Source organism: Crinia signifera, chromosome 6 (genome assembly GCF_055691185.1).
Source record: "Crinia signifera chromosome 6, ASM5569118v1, whole genome shotgun sequence".
NCBI lineage: Eukaryota > Metazoa > Chordata > Amphibia > Anura > Myobatrachidae > Crinia > Crinia signifera.
In genome coordinates, this window is record NC_139222.1 from 222,662,988 (window position 1) to 222,683,805 (window position 20,818).

At 42.6% G+C, this 20,818-nt stretch overlaps 1 protein-coding gene across 1 annotated transcript in view; it reads left to right on the plus strand.

Moving 5' to 3' along the window:
* DNA2 (DNA replication helicase/nuclease 2) overlaps positions 1–20,818 on the plus strand; it is a 35,122-nt gene that overhangs the window by 1,141 nt on the left and 13,163 nt on the right. The window contains exons 2-12 of the mRNA XM_083148969.1: positions 3,591–3,758; positions 5,062–5,245; positions 6,081–6,226; positions 8,411–8,530; positions 10,895–11,105; positions 13,553–13,670; positions 14,386–14,551; positions 15,173–15,367; positions 19,412–19,642; positions 19,735–19,851; positions 20,062–20,171. Of these exons, the coding sequence (XP_083005095.1) occupies positions 3,591–3,758; positions 5,062–5,245; positions 6,081–6,226; positions 8,411–8,530; positions 10,895–11,105; positions 13,553–13,670; positions 14,386–14,551; positions 15,173–15,367; positions 19,412–19,642; positions 19,735–19,851; positions 20,062–20,171 (1,766 nt within the window). The remainder of the gene's footprint in view (positions 1–3,590; positions 3,759–5,061; positions 5,246–6,080; positions 6,227–8,410; positions 8,531–10,894; positions 11,106–13,552; positions 13,671–14,385; positions 14,552–15,172; positions 15,368–19,411; positions 19,643–19,734; positions 19,852–20,061; positions 20,172–20,818) is intronic.

Consider the following 20,818-nt stretch of genomic DNA (forward strand, 5'->3'; position numbering starts at 1 on the left):
GCTGAGATCTCGCGCGAGTAGCGAGATCCCGCGCATGCGCAGTCAGCCGGCCGGGGGGGAAGGAGACGGCGCATCAGTATTAACTGATGCGCTGTCTCCAGGAGGGACATCACCGGAGGGGGGAGTTAGCGCTCCCCCACTCCGGCGGCAAGATCTTAATAGATCTTGTCGGTGTCCCCTCCTGCTTCGCCTCGCTAATGAGGCGAAGCAGGAACTGTTATAGCGGCGCGATAGGCGCCGCTATAATAAATCTACCCCAGAATCACAAGTGAAATAATTAACTCCACCTGCGGACCTTATAAAATGTGTCTGAGTAATTAGTGCACCTGCTGGGTTACCAGCAAAACATGCACTGTGTGGGGTAATGAGGACCGAGTTCCCTGACCACTGGCCTAGTGTGTCTCTCTCCTCGATGCCAGGAGTTTTGTGCGCAAGCTTGAACCCACAGCCTGCACTAGTAAGGACCCCAGCAGAAGTTTTAATCATCCCCAATGTGTACAAATCCCCAAGAGTCACATCAGTCGTTGTCGTACTAGTGCCAGGGGTAAACAGCCACGCACACTCTTAGATGCTTTGCAGACAGCCAGCACAGGTGCTGGGGCCCCAGTGGCAGACTGGCTGCTCTCTTCAGTGCCCAGTCGCATGGTGGAGGGATGCTTTGCCTAAGTGTGCTGACGCCTAGCCAGGAGAGAGATCTGGGAGACACTCGTCGACCTGGTCGGGAACTGGCAAACGTGCAGATGTTTATGCAAAACATTCATTCGCATGGTGACCATGTTTTTGGGGCAGCATGGATGGTGTAATGATTAGCATTACTGCCTCACAGCACTGAGGTCATGGGTTTGATTCCCACCATAGCCCTAATGGTGCCCATACACTAGTAAGATTTATCTTCAGATCTGGCTGGTTGGAACAAAAATAAGGTTATGGATGAGAGACAGATTGTCAGTTTTCCAGCATTTCCAAGCAAATGGTCAACTGTCATTTGCTTTCATCCATAACCATGTTTTTGTTCCAACCAGCCAGATCTGAAGATAAATCTGTGTGTGTATGGACACCTTTACTCTTTCATGGGTTTCCTCCAGATACTCAATTAAAATTAACCCTAGAATGTCTGTGTGTACATGTGGTAGGGAATATGGGTTGTAAGTTCCACTGGGGCAGAGACTGATGTACACGTTCAGATATTCTCTGTAAAGCGCTGTGGAATATGTGTGCGCTATAAATAACTGGTAATCATAATAATACTGTAACTGCACATAAAGCTGGTTGCGGAGGGCAGTTAGTCAAAAATGATCTGGGTTGCTGCAAAAATGGTATTGCCACACATGGCAAAACACACGCTCAAATTGTTAACGCTACCATTGGGAGATACAGGAGCATCCTCCCTAATCTAGCCCCAAGTTATTTCCATCTCTTTGGACCATTGCAGAAGAACATGGTGGAAGGCGATTCACAAGCTGTCATGTACTGGCTTCAGGAGCTTGATACTGATTTAGCTTAGAAAAAAGGATTCTGAAGATACGGCGCTACCTCTGCTGCAGGTCACCACTTGAACTAGACCAGTGTTACGCTGGCAGACAGATACGTATCAAACAAAATATCTCACATTTCCAAATATAACAATACTGATTATATTTCAAATCCCTTACTTTTGGGTACTTGGATGTATGAGGACATCTGACTGTGATTTAAAGAACATATACCCTCTCTGAAGATTATTTTGTTGATCCCTGCGCAAAACATCACTTACTTTTCTACTTTTTTATTTTTTTTAACTCTTTTTATTGAGCCATCACATAGAAACAATACTTTGGGCATGTGGTTTCACAATATGTAAATTTGAGGATAATCGCAATACATATTCAATAGTAGATATATGGCATACAGTATGTCCAACCATTACATAGAACAAGCAAGGGTTTCATAGAGGAGACTGGTTGAATTTTACACCCAGAGTTTAGTAAAGTAAAATAGGGGGGTCTTGGGCAGCCACTCTAGTTAGATACCACATAGTTGTTTTTAGGCTAGCATAGACCTGCTGACTTGTGGTAAGAGGAAGAGTGGATATATACGATTCCCATTAAAAAAAAAATCTGCACATTTACCTCCTATCTACAATGGCCTCTGCCCAGTCCATTCGAAACGAGAAGTGGAGCTTAGTTAAAAAGAGAGGAAGTTATGGGGGTGTGGTATCGATCCATCCCTGGAGAATAGTCTTCTTCCCTGCTGCACTGAGGGCTAGTAGGAGTTTTTTGCTTTCTTTTTTCATGCGAAGGGTAGGGTCGAATATGCCCATTATCGCCCATTCTGGGGTAAAAGGTACAAATGTGACTAATAATTATAGGGCAGGCCCATAAACAAAGGTAAGTGACTGCATTTTCCTGTTGACATTTCTGGCATTTATGTGTTCCCATATGGAAGCGTCTGAGGGGTGACAAATATGAGTTATGGTAAACATTAAGAAAAAGTTCAGTGTACATGCTAGCTTTAAGAACTTGCCGGGAGTATAAGAGAGCCTTTTTAAATATTGGTATAGTCAAGGAAGGGAAGTGATCCAACCACATAGATATTTCCACCTTTTATTTTCGTGTGGTCAAGGATTTGTCTCAGAAAGTTGTAATGGATAGATATGGCTTTGTTGGCCGGGACTGGGTAGGACAAAATGATATCTAAAGTGTTGTTCAAGTCTTTGTCTGAAAAATGAGTAAGAACATGGGAAATACAGAATCTAGTCTGTAAAAATGCCAGTGGGTATGGGCGAACCATAGCATATTGGGATGAAACTTTAGCAAATTGCATAAGATGTTTGTCCTCTTTTATAACTAAAGAACCTATGGAGTTTATCCCTACCAGTTTCTACACAGAGAAGGTGTGAGCAGCCATGCCATCCAGAAGAGCAGGGTTATTCAATAGGGGTAAAAATAGGGAATGGTATTGGTTTAAGCCTGCTGCATGTCGCAATGGGGCAGATGTATTAAGCCTGGCGAAGAGATAAACTGGAGAAAAAGTGGAAGGAGATAATGCACCAGCCAATCAACTTCCAACTGTCATATTTCAAACACTGCTGATTGGCTGGTGCGTTATCTCCTTCCACTTTATCTCCATGTTATCTCTTTGCCAGGCTTCATACATCTGCCCCAATATGTGCCAGATCTTTCTAGTGGACCATAAAAGGGGGTTGGATTTCAATTGATCAGATATCTCCTTGTCATGTTGGTGGAGAAAACAAAACATACTTACTTTGCTTGTTTTTGCTTGAAACTGATTCCTTCTGTGCCAGGATAGATCCCTTGGGGTACTGTTGGCACAAATGCTTAAACAACTATGGGGACTATGTGGAAAATTATCTGTACAAAGGCCAGACTATTGATAACACACATGTAAATTTATTTAATGAGGTCTTGGTTTCTTTACTTATTGAACCTCCGTCATATTTTGCATCACATACTGTAGATGAATTGTACTCAAACCATACCAAGTAAAGTTACATTTTGATTATATTGCATGTAAAGTCCTAGTTTCTAAGTTTAAGCTGTACATTACTAAATGTTTATGATTAATCTGTGCACTTTATTCTGCCCTTTCAGACCACCCAAGAAAATAATCCCCAGGACTAAACTGTGCAGGGGCCTATACAATAGATACTGCGTTTTGGATGTAAGAGAAGTCCATGGACCCAGAGAGGAGAAACATCTCACTATTACAGCTTCCCAGGAGGGGGATGATACAGAGCTCTGTGTTCTCAAAGATGATTGGTAAATTAATAATCTGGGCTGTGTATAGGAAAGCCGTTTCACACGGCCATACATTTTACTTTTGTATTTATGTGATGGTATTGTGCTCTCGGATACTTTTGCTCATTCACTGTCACTGCTTCTTTAAGATCAGAGAATTAAAGATACAATATGTACTTTGTTATCCAAGAACATTGAAACCTCATTTTAAATTCTCCTGTGGAAGCAGATGTAATTTACAAAGTATTTGTCCACTGCTTATGGAGAGGATTCTTTAATTCTAGCCAGCCAAAATGAAGTTGTTGGTTTGTCTATGTAAACAGTGATTGTGCTGACACTGCATTCACATGTGTAATTCCGCCATAATAAATATGTTTTCTTGCTAATGTAGGTAATGAGTGGCATAAATGGTGCTTAATGCTTGATCTAATTGGTTTGAACCTGTCACAGGTGATGCCCTGTCATGAGCTGCACATACAATCAAGACCCCAATTTCAAACAGGATATTGGGTTTTATTTTTTTTAAGGTCGTGAGCCAGCCACTAATTGGCATGGTTTCTAGTCCCTGGCCACTGATTGGCACTGAGCCTCTATTACATTCCGCTCTCCGAATAGCTTCATGCCAATCCGTCTCTCCCTTTCCTCACCCCCACTTGCACCTACATAAGCAGCGTTGGGCACGACAAGAAGAGAAATTATCATTCAGTTAGCTTGGGCTTTACTGCACAGCTTGTGGGTATAGTGGCAGGAGCTATTCAATTAACCTCCCACGACTAGCTCTGAGGCAGCTCTTAATGCTAATTTCTGTTTGTTCCTCTGGTGGGAGTGAGCAGAAATCCATGTTCGATTGTGCACGACTGTGCCTTACCCCATGCGCCTAATTGAATATCTCTGGGCACTGTAACCTTTGGCCTAGCTCTTTGAGTGCCAACATTGCAGTGAGCGATTCTCAAATATCTGCTAAGAATTACAGAATTGCTCACAGCTACTGTTTTTTTTTTTGGCTGCAATATTAAACTAAACTTTAATTGACTTGGCTGTATTTGTATTTATACTAAAAGATCATTGGCATTTTGTAGCGGCTATTTTGTGGCGCTCACAGCATTGTTGGCACTCAAAGGGTTAAGCCATGTGGTAAATCTAGCAGCTAGTTGAATTCCCCCCTTCTCATATTATATTCTCTGTATATGCACTTTGCAAGGCAATACGGACCCTATATCGCACACTACAAACAAGATTATGGTGAATATTCAGGACTTTGCCCATGCGGACAATTTTTGTTTATCTTTGACTAAATTAAATTTAGAAATCTCTCTCCATACAGGGTTGGTCTTCATGTCAAACCTGGTGATATCATACATTTAGAGGGTAATTGTACGCTGAATACATGGACTATAGACCGGGATTCTGGATATCTTATTCTATACCCTGATCACCTAATTTCTGGTACCAGTATAGCAAATAGTATTCGATGTATGCGGAGGTCAGTGCTAAGTGAGAAATTCAAGGTTGGTTCTGTTATTTATTGCATAAAAACAAAAATGCTAATTATCCAATAACTAAATATTAATAGTAGAAGAAAGAAATCCTGTTTTGCATTACTATACTGATAGTAAAGTGACTTTAGTTGATTTTTTTATGCGCTTTAAAGAAAAAAAAAATTACTATAGCTAAACAGACCTTACAAAATATTCTGTGCATTAAACTTTTGGTTAATTGATTCAAGGAATAAAGAAAACTGAGCTCTAAGCTCAAACCATACTATATGTGATCATAACTGAAATGGAGGTATAGTAAGTAAAAAAAACACAGCAAAAGCTGAAAATCCTAGTTCAGATCTCTAACACCAATAGAACAAAGTATGGCAGTTTGTTATAATGTGGGTAAAGCTCTTTGCAGGAATGTTGTTTTTGGTCTTCAGATGTTATTAACAGAATTGCCATATTACCAAATACTACTAATACCCCACCATCATTTACCAAGGATAATTGTATCCCCGGGAGGCTATGCAATTAGTCCAGATTAGCAAAACCAGGGATGCAGCCATTGAAATCGCATAGGTTTCAATAAATGTGTGTTTTTGTGAGCTGTGTGCTGTTGTGTTTTTTTTTTTTTTTTTTACAAAAAAGAAATCTCTGTAACATTTAGAAAAATGGATGTTTTTTGCCTGTAATTGGATACCATCCTCCATAGTTATGGCTGCCAAATATGAGCTTATAGAACTGGCCTACCTGTATTTATATTTTATTTAACACACTTGAATACATGTCTTGTGCATGGAGATGTTGATTTTGTCTCCCAAAATGTGTCCTTTTATCATTGTCCTCTATTCACTGTTTCTAGGTTTGTGATAAAGGGACACGGCAAATGCTTTTTGGTACAATGCTACATGACATTTTCCAAAAGGCAACGACATGTGGGTTTGGTGGTGATGTGTTGCAAAACCTAGCACTTCAGACTGTTCATGGGCCAAAGTATCTGAAAGAAATGTACGTATGCTATACTAAATGTCACGTTGTTTGTAGAATGTACAGTCGCCCACAGTATTATGGGAGATATTACAACCTTGGGTACATCTAATTAGATATTAGTAATGGTTACTCTTTGATATTGGTTCATCTCTACATAAAAGATGAGTACGAAGATTGAGGACTTCCTTTGTTATGGCTGTCCAAGCCTTTCTTCTGCATAGGTATCAAGTGTTTTGAGAAGAATAATCGCTTATCGGACATTTCACATCAAGATAGAATGTACTTAGGTCAGATACTTACTTCATTTAGCCAGTTCTGATATTAATCGGATTAGCATTTATTTATAGGGTTCCATGCAGTTCTGCAGCACCATAGAGAATAATCAGACACCAGAGTAAACAAACATATTAACATGATCAGCTTACATATTACAAGAGTAATTATATGTACTGTATATAATTATCAGCTTACTACAAGAGCTTAGGAGGAAGGGGTGGAATAAGACTAGGAAGTGATCTCCTCTGGCAGAACCCCATGAATCTAGACCATTAAAGTGATGATACTGAAATTGCCCGCTTACAGTAATTCACGCTAAACCGATAAGACATTTTGGTACTTGTTTCCTAGCACGGCGCCACCGATTTTAATTGTATGCAATCGGGTTGTAAAAATCGGGCCCATCGCATGCGATACGATCGACCCGTTTTTTTTTTTTTAACATTGGAACCAATGTTAAATGGTCTCTGAGACCCGATTTTACATTGGCCCCAATGTTAAATGCCCCCAGACCCCATTTTTCATTGTATCCCCCCCCCCCCCATTGTTAAAGCCACGATCAACGTGAACCCGAAGCGTGGCGAGCGGCGGCTGTATGTGTCCTCCGACCTTTTCATATCCCCACTATCCACGTCGGTGTGGAGTTTATTTTATATAGTGTGGCGAGCCACCGAGCCTGAAACATGGCGACGCACATTACTTCACAGGTATTACGTGTCCCCACGCGGGGCTCGCTGAGCTCACCACGCTTCGGGCTCGGTGGCTCGCTGCGCTCGCCACACTATATAAGATCATCTCCACGCTGACGTGGATAGTGGGGGTATGAAAAGGTCGGAGGACGCGTACCGCTGCCCCTCGCAGGCTTGCTGTGCTTGCCACGCTTCGGGTTGCCGTTCATCATGGGGTGGGGTTAACAATGGGGGGGCATTTGCCATACAAATTACCAATCACGGTGGGTATACAATCAAAAATTGGGTATGGGGGGGCCATTTAACATTGGTTCCTATGTAAAATCGGGTCCATCGCATTGTATGCCATTATAATGGCATACAATGAACCCGATTTTACATAGGAATTTAATATTACATACAATGCTTAAAATGTAAAATCGAGTCGGTTGCATCGCATGCCATTATAATGGCATGCGATGGACCCGATTTTACATTTGTCGGGAAACCTCAAAAAAAGCCCCGAAGTCGGGTCCCATCGCATACCTTAAGTTAAGGTATGCGATGGGACCCGATGGGCGCCGTGCTAGGAAACAAGTACCGACATTTTCAATCAGACACTTGTGTAATTTTAATAGCAACAGAGTTGAGAATAGATTGAAGAGGAGAGAATCGAGTTAGGGGGAAACCACGGATAAGAGTGTTGCAATATTAGAGGTGGGATAAGGAATTAGAGGTGGCATTGAGGTAGAGAAAAGGTCTCATTCTGTAGAAGAGATTCAACCAGTTGGACTGGGTAAGGGATTGTGTGTGTGTGTGTGTGGGAGGGTGGGGGGGTGGGGGTGGGGTGGGGTGTTATGTTGTCAGTAGTGAAGTTCCGTCTTGGACATATTAAACAGTGTGCTAATGCAAAGGCAGTAAAACGACCTGCCTTCTGTGGTGCATAGTTGTACATACTAGTGTGGATGATTAGTGCTCTCTGTATTTCTGAAGCCTTTGGTTTAAATGTTTATATATAAGAACGCATGTTCTGCTTGGCAATACTAATGTGTATTCTGTTGTGCATGACTGTTTGGGCACCAGAATAAAGTTACCCGTGTGTACTGTTACCACCTCTGCAAAAAGTTAGCAATAGTGTAAACCCACAAATGAAGTTCTTAAAATATAGTTAATCTAAATGTCTTGAGATCCTTGTTCATTGTTTACAAATTATGTTCAGCATATTTTAAATCCAGATTTCTTTTTTCACTTTTATTAGGTACCAGTTAAATTTAAATCAAACCGATGTTTTGCAAGAAGTTGAGGAATATCTTCCGTCGTTTGAGAAATGGGCGAGTGACTTCAGGACACCTAACCAACATCAAGTGATGCTTAACTTGTAAGCTGGATTGGTTATTATTGAATTACATTCAAAGTGTGGTTGAATGAAGTTAGAACTAGGGTAAGGCATATAGTCAATAAAATGCAAACTTTATTTTTTTGATACTGCGTGTTCTGTTAAGCATCCTACAGGATGCCTACATAGACACTGTAACATCCGACTGTGGTAGCATTGGTGACCGGGTCAAAGATTTCCACCTCAGGACTATGTAAGTATAGACAGCTTCCCAGTGTACCCTCCGCCAAGCGATAACACCCCTGACCCAAGTGTTCTTTGTGGTCCTTTTCTATTTCTTGTGCGAACAACAAAACCCAGCCACCCACCCTGGGATCCCCCAGGATGGAGGTAGTCCCAGCAGGTAGAAGGAAGCTTACTGGTGCTCAGAGGTAAACTCTGTGTTCCAGAAAGGTTCTTTCCACTCTGAGATCCTGGGAGATCCCAAATTGGGTGGCTGGCTTTTGTTCGTTGATGTTTGGAAAAGGTCTATGTAGAACGCTTGGGTCAGGGGCATTATCTTGCGGCCATGCACTGACCTTTTTGAAGCATTCTTCATGGAGGTTCTTTTTCACCAAGTTTTCAGAAAATCTAGGCATGGTAGAAGATCTCTGGAAAATACTTCATTTCCTTCTGCCCTCCAAGGTCATTGTCCCAGTACCCTCATTTCAACAAGCTGCAGGAATCTATGCCAACCTCTTTCTGGTGCAGAGGCTGGACGGTTTGTTTTGGCCCATTCTCAGTCTCCATCCATTGAACCAGTATATTCAGGTCCCAGGTTTCGTATTATTCCATTATTCTATCCACAGAGCTGGGGGATTATATGGCTTTTCTATACATACATCCTTTCTACTCATCCTGATCAGAGCCAACCATCAGGTCTTTCTAAGGTTTGGGATCTGCAACGTTCACTACCATTTTTATGCATTACTTTTTGGCTGTCCACTGCTCTGCGTGTCCAAATAAAGATCATAGCAGTATTTGTGGCACATCGACATCATCAGTGGCTCAGTATTTAGCAGAACTCTCTCCTGTGGTGGCTTCACTGGTCGAACCTGAACAATGGCTGCCCCTTCGGAATTCAGATTTGGAGGACATTCTCTTGTCAACAGGATTTCCGGGTTGTGGGCTGCTCCTGAGAGCCTTCTCCAGACCAATATCTAGGGGCCCTTTACTTAGCTCATCCTCTTTAGCAGGGACTTCCAGAGAAGGCTCATCAAGACATCAACATGATAGCCTCTAAATGCAACCATCAACTTCAAAAGTAATGTTCTGGATCCAGGGATCTTGGTGCTCTCCTGGTGGATGCTCTGGTGGTATTATGGACGTTTGGACGTTTTCGCTTGTCTATGTCTTTACACCTATCTTGATGATCCCTGAGTATTTTGCAAGTTCAAACTAGAGGAAGGCACTACGATTATCGATTCAAAACCATGCTGCACTGAAGGTGGGGCTGACATAACGTGCAGAGAGATTTAGATTTGGATGAAGTGTGTACAAATAAAGAAGCCAGTATTTACTTTGCACAGAAAAAAAAAAAACTCGCCCAAACTTAACTGGGTGCATGTTACATCAGCCCCACCTGCAGTGCATGTGCTTTTTCTCATTACAGAAAGTTTTTGCTTTTGAGCTCCGTACTGAATTACCATCTATGCCTAATGCGTGTAAGCCTTTATCAGACCAGGATGAGATAAGCTGGCGAGGGAGCATTTGCATGCTGGGGTAAATTGTGCAACTGTTTGGTGCCCAGGCTCTCCTCACCAGGTTGTATCCACTGTTCCTTGTGCCCCTTATATTTATGTGAAAAAAAAGTGTTTCACAAGATAAGACCATACATCCCATTTTTATACTCAAGGCATGATTATGATTGTTTGCATCTCACAATGTTGTCAACTATGCGTGAGTGATGGCCTACATCTTAGAGCATCTACCAGTACAACTCTGAGTTGCTTCTCATCAGTGGCACTACTGGGTGGTAACTGGACTCTCCCACATAGGAGAAGCGCCGTGTGTGTGTGTGTGTGTGTGTGTGTGTGTGTGTGTGTGTGTGTGTCTAGACAGAGTTGTGACCTATTGTAAGTTAATCTTATGCAGTATACATACCATAATCTCCTGCACTAAGCATGGGGTAGGTGCATGTGCCTTTGATATTGATGAATGCTGCTCTCACGGATAAAAAGGTAAATGCAGTATAGTTTCATAGATTCCTTCCACTTCCTTACTGGTTTATTTTTGTATAGGTCTTTCAATCAGAAAGCCGACATATTGTGACTGACACTTTTTTTATTATTCGTCATGTATTCAGTGTGGATTTTTGAGATGTTTACAGTAGACCTTTTTGTACTGTTTTATTTATTTTTTCTAAAGGTCAACCACTACAAATATAAAAGGTGCTGCTCAAGTGTGTGAGTTTTTGGATATTGAGGAAAATATTTGGTCTCCAAGATTTGGTTTAAAGGGTAAAATCGATGTAACCGCGAAAGTGAAAATACACCAGAAATCTAAAGGTTACTTGAAAACCATGCCTCTAGAACTTAAAACTGGCAAAGAATCCAACTCTATAGAGCACAGGAGTCAGGTGAGTTGTAATGATGATGGAATTGTGATGTCTCCCTTTCTTAAGATCTACAAAGCGGTCAATACTCACCTTCGCAGGTGTACAGTAGCTAGACCTTGCATTCCTTGTTCTGTAATGTCTACTATAATCTTCTTTTCCTGTTTATGTACTTTGCATGGTGCTTGCAGATAAATTGTGGCACCATAATAAATGAAGGGTAATAATTAAGTAGGAACATATACATTTTTTGTTTTTAAGTCCTGTACCCAATTTTTATTTGCTAATTTTAAAACAAAGGAAAGTAATGACTTTATCCAATTTATTGGATGAGATGTGAGCTACATGACAGGAGTGCTGGTATCTTTAGGGTAGTGCAGGCAATGTATGAACTTTCTGTGTCAGTGGCATTGACCTATCTATCCAACAGCTGCAGGTATTGCTGCCACTGTCTGTGGCTGCCAGCTCCAGGCTGCACGGAGATCTTGCAATGCTTACGAGATTTCTTGCATGCCCACTTAACTTGCCAGGCAGTAATACACCTCACATCAGTATTAGGGTGACGCGCTGCTTACTCACACGTACAGATTTTCTGTCTGATCTCTCTGGTGGGAACAAAAACCTGGAAATATATGGGAGCATATGACAATCCAAAAAATTGTTCCCAAACATTTGAAAACAGACAAATTGTTTAAATCATTCAGATATAACAAATTTATCAAAGCATATATATTTTCAGTTTTTTCCTGCATTTGCGTGGACATTTTTGATTGTCATATGCTCCCATACATTGCCAGGTTTTTGTTCCTACCAGATAGATCAGACAGAAAATCTGTACGTGTGTACGCACCTTTACAGGGATAGCTGGAGGGGGAGTTTTCACTCTCCCACTGCGGCAGCTGAGATGTTAATGCATCTCATAGTAACCTATTAATTAAGGTAAAAAAAGAGTTAGTACATCGAGCTTAACTTATTGACTTGTAACTACTGACTTGAGTAAGTCATATCTATATGTTTCCGTTAGTGGGCAAAAATGTATCCAGTTTTGATTTAAATTAAAAGTAGTTGCTGTAACCACCCCCCACCGGCAAAGAGTTCTAGAATTGTACTGCTCTAATGGTGAAGACTCTTCTTAATTCAGTACAGAATTAATTTTTCTCGAGCATCAGTACATGCCCATGTGTCCTAAGCATAGGCCTGTTACTAAACAAATAATCTCCCAGTTCCATATTATTCCCAATCCTGTATTTGAACATACTAATCAGATCACCTCTCAACCTCTGTTTCGCCAGTGAAAACATGTTCAGCCTTGTTGGCTTCTCTTTGTATTCTAATGATTCGAGACATTTTACTAGTTAGTCGCACTTCTCTGTACTTGTTCCAATTAATTTGTACTTTTTAAGGTGCGGTGCCCAGAACTATGCACCGTATTCCAAATGTGTTCTCACTAATGACTTGTAAAGAGGCACCATCATATTAGCATCTCTTGAATCTATTCCCCTTTTAATGCATGCCAGTGTCCTGTTTGCTTTTGCTGCTGCATTTGCGCAGTGTGCACGAATACCCAATTTATCATCTATGGTGAAGTCCTTCTCCCCTCCAGAATTCCCTCTATTAACTCCTTTTAGCCTGTAAGAAGCTTGTTCATTTTTGTTCCCAGAATTAATTACTTTACATTTCTCTGCATTAAACCGCATTTTCAACCTTTCCAGTTTGTCACATTGTAGTGTATCCACAATCTCTCCTTCATTAATTTCCTTACACAATTTTGTGTCGTCTACAAATATTGCAATCTCACTCACTATGTCTCTACCTATATCATTAATGAATATATTAAACAAGGTGGGTCCCAACCTTGTGGGACTTCACTTTCGACCTAACTCCATTTGGAATGTATGCCATTCACCACTACTGTCTGTCCCCGATTATGCAACCAGTTTTTAATCCAATTACAAATCTGATCTCCTACCCCTATGTTACCTAGTTTTATTAATAACCTATTATGAGGTACCGTGTTAAAGGCTTTAGCGACATCAAGAAGTATTACATCAACAGATTTCCCTAAGTCCACCCCCCTACTGACCTCCTCATAGAAGCTAATTTAAATTAGTCTGACATGATCTATTTTTGACGAACCCGTTCTGAGCCTTACTTATCACCTTCTCCTGTTCTAAGAAATTTTGGATGCTATCTCTTATTGATCCTTCTAATATTTTCTCCTTGCTACTGCTTCCTGCCTCCCCTCAGTAAAGAGGAAGAGCTGAAGTGCCACAATCTATGCTGCAATACTACATCTGCCTGACAGTCTATGTTTACATAACCATCATTCACTCCTGTATCTTCCTATACTGAATGTTTTAGCTTAATTTGTGTATTTCACCCCAGATGCAAAATAACCTTTTTTGTATTCCTAAAAATGTGCTTTGTTTCCAGGTGTACTTTTCCTGAAACTAATCAAGGTTTTGTCCTAGGTTATCTTGTACACTTTGTTAAGTCAGGAAAGGAGAGAAGATCCTGAGGCTGGTTTACTGTTATACTTGAAGACTGGAAATATGTACACGGTGCCTGCAAACCATCTAGACAGAAGAGGTATCTCAAGTGCCTGTGTAATTCATTTATTTAGTATATACTGCAAATAAATCCAGGGGCTTTTTGTTCAGAGATTGGTAAAAACATTTAAGTTTGCACCTTCGGTGTGGACCCCAATTCTCTGCAAGTCCCGGCACTAGAATGCATGTCCAACCCCACTAAATTGTAATTAAATGCACTTATCTCTCAGACACAGACTGAACCACACAACCTTGTCTTTGTGCATACCATATTGAAAGCGCCAATAAAAACCAGCTGAATTTTGAAATAAAACAGAAAAACCCAATTTTACGTGTGTTTTCTATTTTACCTGTATTGTGCCAGGTTTGTGGCACAGTTTTTTGGTCCGCTTGTCTGTTTATCGGCAGGCTGGTTTCAAGGTCTCCCCCCCATAGTTTGTTAGGCATATTGTCTAGTGCAGTTACTGGCAGAGGAATTCGGGCCCTTTGACAACAGGCTGCACATTTAAATGTTATGATCAAAATCTGCATGATTTTATTTGCTAAATATACAATGATATACTGTGCAAACAAGTCTCTCTGTTGAGAATACATACATACTATTGCCATGCAGCTGGTAGCATATATAATGTGGCTATTGAGTGTGGACATTTTTTTATTTAATTTTTTTGAAAGAAATTATGAAGTCTGGAAGTATTGAATATTTCACTTGATTTACACTTCATCTAAAACAGATTTTTTTTTTTTTCCCTCAGAATTATTGAAATTAAGGAATGAGCTGTCCTTTTATTTGACAAATGTATTGTATAAATCTGATAACGGAAGTAAAGAAATGAAACTGTCCTCACTACCAGCAGTGATTGCAGACAAGCAAGCATGCAAGTATTGTTCCCAGCTGCGGAACTGCGCCCTCTACAGCAGGTAATCCATGCCCTCTACAGCAGACATTGCTGAGACAGATCAGTCTTCTGATACTGTTCACTTGTACCTTCAGTTACAGTATACATTGTACAGCAGTAACAAGAATGCAGCAATATCCACATCCAGTGAACTGTAACGTCATCCAGTGCTATGCAGCTTACACTATTTTTTTTTTCTTATGTATGAAGTGTTTATGGTATAAAATACAGTAGCAAATTGCATACTGGTTCACTGAGGAAGAATAATGCACTTGTCTGAGATATTTGCTTTGTGTGCAGAAGAGTTAAGACCCACATACACTATGCGATTTGGGGCCGATTTTCAGCCGCCCGTTCTTTTGGATTTTTTGTGGGTGTTTTTTATTTTTTTATTTTATATTCTGCTGCCCCCGCCTGCAGCTCCCTGGGAGTTACATGCAATAAATGACATGTAAAAATGGCACATTAAGCACCAAATCGTCAGGGGGGAGCTCCTTGGAAATTGGGTCTGACTTGTCCTTGGGACAAATCGTACTAGTGTATGGGGGCCTTTACAGAAGAAAATCTCCCTCCTCCCTGTATGTAGTAGTATACTGTTAGTATAAACTATAAGCAATCACCTGTTCTGTAACCTTTTTAACAGGTCTGTTGAACAACAAAGTGGGAGTTATTACATTCCTAATGAAATGTTCCCGGTCATTGAGAGAGAGACTGAGCATCTGAAAGCCTCCCATCTACAGTATTTCACTCTCTGGTACCTCATGTGCTCATTAGAATCTCAGTCAAAGGAATCAAAAATGGGCCGTAAAAATATATGGATGATGTCAGCAAATGAAAGGTAAAGGGTGCAAAGATATGTCTAATTTGTGTAAGATTTATTTCCAGGTCATTGGTAATCCACTGAGGAAATGTCAATTATATTGACCCAGGATTTTAAGACCTATTTATTTAGTTACCATCGCTGTTACATGAATTAATGAGAGCATTAGAGTTGGTGAAAAAGGAGTGATGTTCTATTTATTTTTAGCTGCTATATCCTCTATATATTACCATCTGTTGGCAGCGAGTGAAACCACATCTACTAGCTTTGATGACCAGCTGGCATCGGATGAAACTCCCCTCTTCAAGCGGAAGAAGGTGCCCGCTGTCTTCCCACCTTCTTCACAGCTCAACGACATCCTGACGGAGACATGGTCCCATCCGAACAAGAAATTTCCTTTGTCCAAGCGCCTTACTTCGTTGTATCCGTTTGAGCAAGCAGATTGTTTCAAGTGGTAATCTTCTCCGCAGGTGGACGCACATGTGGCCCGGTTAGTTAAATCAACCACACTCAATTCCTACGGTGACATCCCTTAAGGACCCCACCGATAGAAAATTGGAACATCTGCTAAAAATCATTTTAACCAATGCAGAGGCTTGCAGCTCGACCACCTATGGCCTCTGCTTGAGTGGCTCGGGCCATTTCGGACTGGGCGACAGAGTTGCTGCAACACATCAACTCTGGCACTCGCCGGTCAGACTTGGTCAAATACGTGGACCGTGTATTTGGGGGAGGCGACTTGGGACGCTACGGCATTGTCTTTCCGCATCTCGGCATCCTCCGTGGTGGCACATCGGGTGCTCTGGCTCCGTACCTGGAATGCAGATCCCGAGTCTAAAAAGGCCATTGAGGCTCTCCCCTTCTCAAGGGAAGTACTCTTTGGTCCCGAATTAGACAAGATCGTCTCTACGGTTGCCACTTTGAAGACGGCCTTCTTGCCTTCGGCTGCTCCAAAAGCTTGCACGCCATCCTTTCGTCCGCAAGGGGCCAACCTACGGCAAAGGCTCCCCTGACTTTCAAGCGGGGTAACTCCTCCCATGGCCGTCAGTCTTGGTCTTGGTCTCTCCAAAGCAGCCTGAAAAGCCAGCCGCATGACTCTCCGCCCACAGTCTATGAGGAGGTGGGGACCAGTATGCTACAGTACCACTTGGTGTGGCAGACAACCACCTCTGACTCCTGGGTAACATCTCTCGTCACCCGGGGATACGCATTGGCTTTTCGGGAACGTCCGCCATCCCGTTTCTTCACAACGTGGCTCCCTGCGGCCCTGGACAAGGCCCTAGCCCTGTCACAGGCAATTCATGCCCTTCTCAAGATGGGTGTGGTAGTGCCTGTCCCCAATCTACAGAGGGGCAGGGGGTTCTATTCGAACCTCTTCCTGGTTCAAAAGCCATCTTGAACCTGAAGAACCTCAACACCTTTCTTTGGGTTCTCCGGTTCAGAATGGAGTCTTTGCGCTCCATTCTTCAAGGGCTCGAACCAGGGGACTTTATGGTTTCCCTCGATATTCAGGAAGCTTATCTTCATATCCCTATCAGGGATGACCATCAGAAATACCTTCGGTTTGCAGTCCGGGACAAGCACTACCAGTTTCGAGCCCTTCCGTTCGGACTCTCCACTGCACTCAGTCTTCACCAAGGTGATGGCAACCACCCTTTGGCTCCAGGCGGTGCGTATTCGGCCATACCTGGATGATCTGCTTCTCTTGGCGCAGTCTCCGGACGCTTTATCTTGCCATCTGCAGTTGATGATTCAAACCCTTCGGTCCCATGGGTGGATCATCAATTGGAAAAAATCTTCCCTGTTCCGGACCAGTCCATGATTCACTTGGGGGCACGTCTGGACTTAGACTCAGAGGGTCTACCTGGCATAGGAGAAAGTGTCAGCATTGAGAATGCGCTTACAGGATTTCCTTCATCATCGCAGGGTCTCTCTTCACCTCTGCATGCGAGTACTGGGCAAGATGGTGTCTTGCTTCGAGATGGTGGAGTGGGCCCAATTCCATTCGCACCCTCTACAGATTGAAATCCTCCGCAGATGGGATCAATCGACCAAAGCCCTCAGGTCAAAGACATTTGTGCCCCCCCACACGGGTACACGCCTCCTTGACCTTGTGGCTCCACAATTGGACTCTAACGGGGGGACGCCATTCGCAATTCTACACTGGCTTCTCCTCACAACGGAAACCAGTCTGAGAGGCTGGGAAGCCGCCCTGGACGGTCATTCATTTCAGCGACGTTGGTCAAAAGAGGAATCGAGCCTTTCCATCCATGTTCTAAAACTCAGGGCTCTTCAACCAGCACTCTACCTCGTACAGGGACAGGCGATCAAAGTACAGACGTACAACGCCACGACAGTGGCTTACGTCCTCCACCAAGGAGACACTCTGAGCAGAGGGGCGTGAAGGTAGTCGCCCGAATCTTAACTTGGGTGTAAAGTCACCTTCTGGCTATCCCGGTGGTCTACATACCGGGCGTAGAAAATTAAAAGGCCGATTTTCTCAGCCACCAGGACATTCAGGCGGGAGAGTGGATGCTTCACCCGGAGGTTTTCAGTCTGCTGGTCGACCGCACCATGCTCGCAGCCTGTAAACCTTCATCTGCCCGCGTTTATTACCGGGTGTGGCGGTGTTCCCGCCGTTGGTATGCGGAGAAGGGGTTCCCACCGGGTGATTTCCGCTTATCTCGGATCTTGGCTTTTCTGCAGGCGGGCCTAGTCCAGGGACTCCGCCTAGGTTCTTTAAAGGTCCATGTTTCGGCTTTGTCAGTTCTTTTTCAATGGCGTTTGGCCAACTGTATGGCCATCCAGACTTTCCTCCAGGGGGTTCTCCATTTGCAACCCCCTTTGTTCACCCGGTGCATCCCTGGGACCTGCCCTTGGTGCTACTGGCTCTTCAAAGGTTGCCATTTGAGCGTCTTCATGATGTAGATCTGCATTTGCTCTCTTGGAAAACCTTCTTTTTACTGGCGGTTGCCTCGGTCCGTAGGGTCTCGGATTTGATGGCCCTTTCTCATGTCTCACTTTTTCTGGTGTTCCATAGTGACAGGGTGGTGCTTCGCACAAGACTGGACCACTCACCTAAAGTGGTTACCTGATTTCGTTTAAACCAGGAAATCGTGGTACTGGCTTTTTCTCCTGAGGAGGACTCCCCGGACCTGTGCTCTCTGGACGTGGTCAGATCACTGAAGATCTATGTGGAACGTACCAGCTCATTCCGCAAGACTGATCCCATTAAGCGGGGTTGGCCTGCATTTAAGCAATCTCTGGCCCGATGACTACGGCTTACCATTCGGCAGGCCTACCTGTTGGCTAAGAAACCAGTGCCGCCTTCCCTTAGGGCCCACTCAGTATGCTCGGTGGGGCCTACCTGGTCGGGGGGCTTCGGCGGAACAGTTGTGCTGTGCCGCCACCTGATCCTCCGTTCACACCTTCATCAAATTTTACCATTTTGACACTTTCGCTTCGTCTGACTCGGCTTTCGGGCGTAGTGTCCTTTACAGCTCATGAGCGTTCCCTCCCATGAGGGGACCGCTTTGGGACGTCCCATTGTGCCATTGACCACCATGGACTGTGAGCCAAAACGGGATTTTTTTTCTTACCTGTAAAATCCTTTTTTGCAAAGTCCATGGTGGTCACTGGCCGCCCACCCTTACGCACCTGGCTGTTTTAGGGTCTGACACTCTGTTTCTCTTCTTCTCTCTTCCTTTTCTCTACTTCCTGTTCTCTCTGAGGCTAGCTTGGTAAAACTGAGGCATGGGGAGCAGGGTATGGGAAGGAGGAGCCCCTGGGCTGCACTGAAGAAGTCTTTATCCCTTGGTGTCCTGTGTCGCTGGAGCTCCAACCATACCCATTGTGCCAGTGACCACCATGGACTTTGCAAAAAGGCGTTTACAGGTAATACCAAATCCCATTTACCGTACCACCTCGACTGCTATATGAAATAAAAATGAGAATTATGCCCTGAAATAGATTTTTTTTAATGATAATTCAAGGTAGGATGTAATTTAAATCTTTTAAAATATTTCACTTGGGTTATGTTTTTTTTTTTTTGTTTGGTTCCAGGGAAGAAGATGGTCAGTGTGTTGGAAACCTTATTAGGACAGGAGCGGTGCAGAATGTGTCCGATGGTCAGTACCTTCATTGCTTTCAGCGCCAGTCTGGTAACATGCCTGTTACCAATCTGTCAACAGGGGACAGAGTTGTTGTAAGTGGAGAAGATAAGAAGTTTCTTGCTCTCTGTACTGGCTTTATCAAAGAAGTGAGCGAGAATTGCATAACCTGTACTTTGGACAGGTACTGTATATTCCCACTATATGGTACGGAAAGTTGGAACCTACACTGAAAACCCTACATTGACCCCAAGTTTTTGGTATTCTCTCTTGTAGAAGTCTATGCAATATTCCTCAAGGTACAATATTTAGACTTGATCATGAAGAAGGAGGTGGTGGCTTGGACTCACACCTAGGAAACCTGTCTAAGCTGATGGAGAATTCTCCTGTAAGGTTGGTTTCTGGTTATTCATCCTAAAATAACAACTGGCTGAAGTGGTGTTGGGGTGTCCTAGCTCAGTGGCACATGTGCCTTTAATAATCAATATGATTTTGCCTCTTTTCCTTTCATCTACTCTAGAGATAATATATTTCTTGCTTCTTTTCGTGACTTGTACAATAAAGTGGTTTCATGTTTCCGTTCCTTTCTCAATTTTGTGCTAGTGAGAAGCTTAGAGACCTTATCATTGACTTTAGAAGACCTCACTTTGTGGACCATTTAAGCTCTGTTTTGCCTCATGATGCGAAGGATACCGTGGCTAACATACTAAAAGGTATGTACCATGATCTGTAATACATTTAGTTTTATTAAGATAAAACCCATCGGGCCTAATGCCTGGCTTCCTGTCACAGTTATTATGTTTAATTTTTTTGTATATATTTTTATTGAGGCATCATGGATCAATAACAAAGCTGTGTGCAAAACACTATCAATTATCCACTTAATAAATTGGTGCAAATATTCACAAATACATTTTTGCATAAAACTTTGTCAGTGTTAAGAAGTAGATTACATACACCTACAACAAGAGTAACACAGTAATGTATGTATTTAAAGTAATGTATTTAAATATTCCCTCTGGAGGTCCGACATATCTCATCATGATATGCAGGCTAAGTTTTATAGAGATTGCTAAGTGTATCGCTGTCACTCTAGTTAGGTACCAAGTGGTATTTTTAAAACTTTGGAGGAGTTGCTGACTGGTTGTCAGTAGGAGAGATGCAATATAGGATTTTCATAAAGGGAAAACCTTTTGTACACGTTTTTCTTTAATTAGCGTTTCTGTACAGTTTTGTTAAAAACAACTGTATTTTGGAAGGTGTACTGTCTAGGAAACCCTGTAATAGTTTTCCTGCCAGCTGCACTTAAAACCAAAAGCAATTTCTAAGAGATTCCCTTGTTGTTCGACTTAAGATTTGA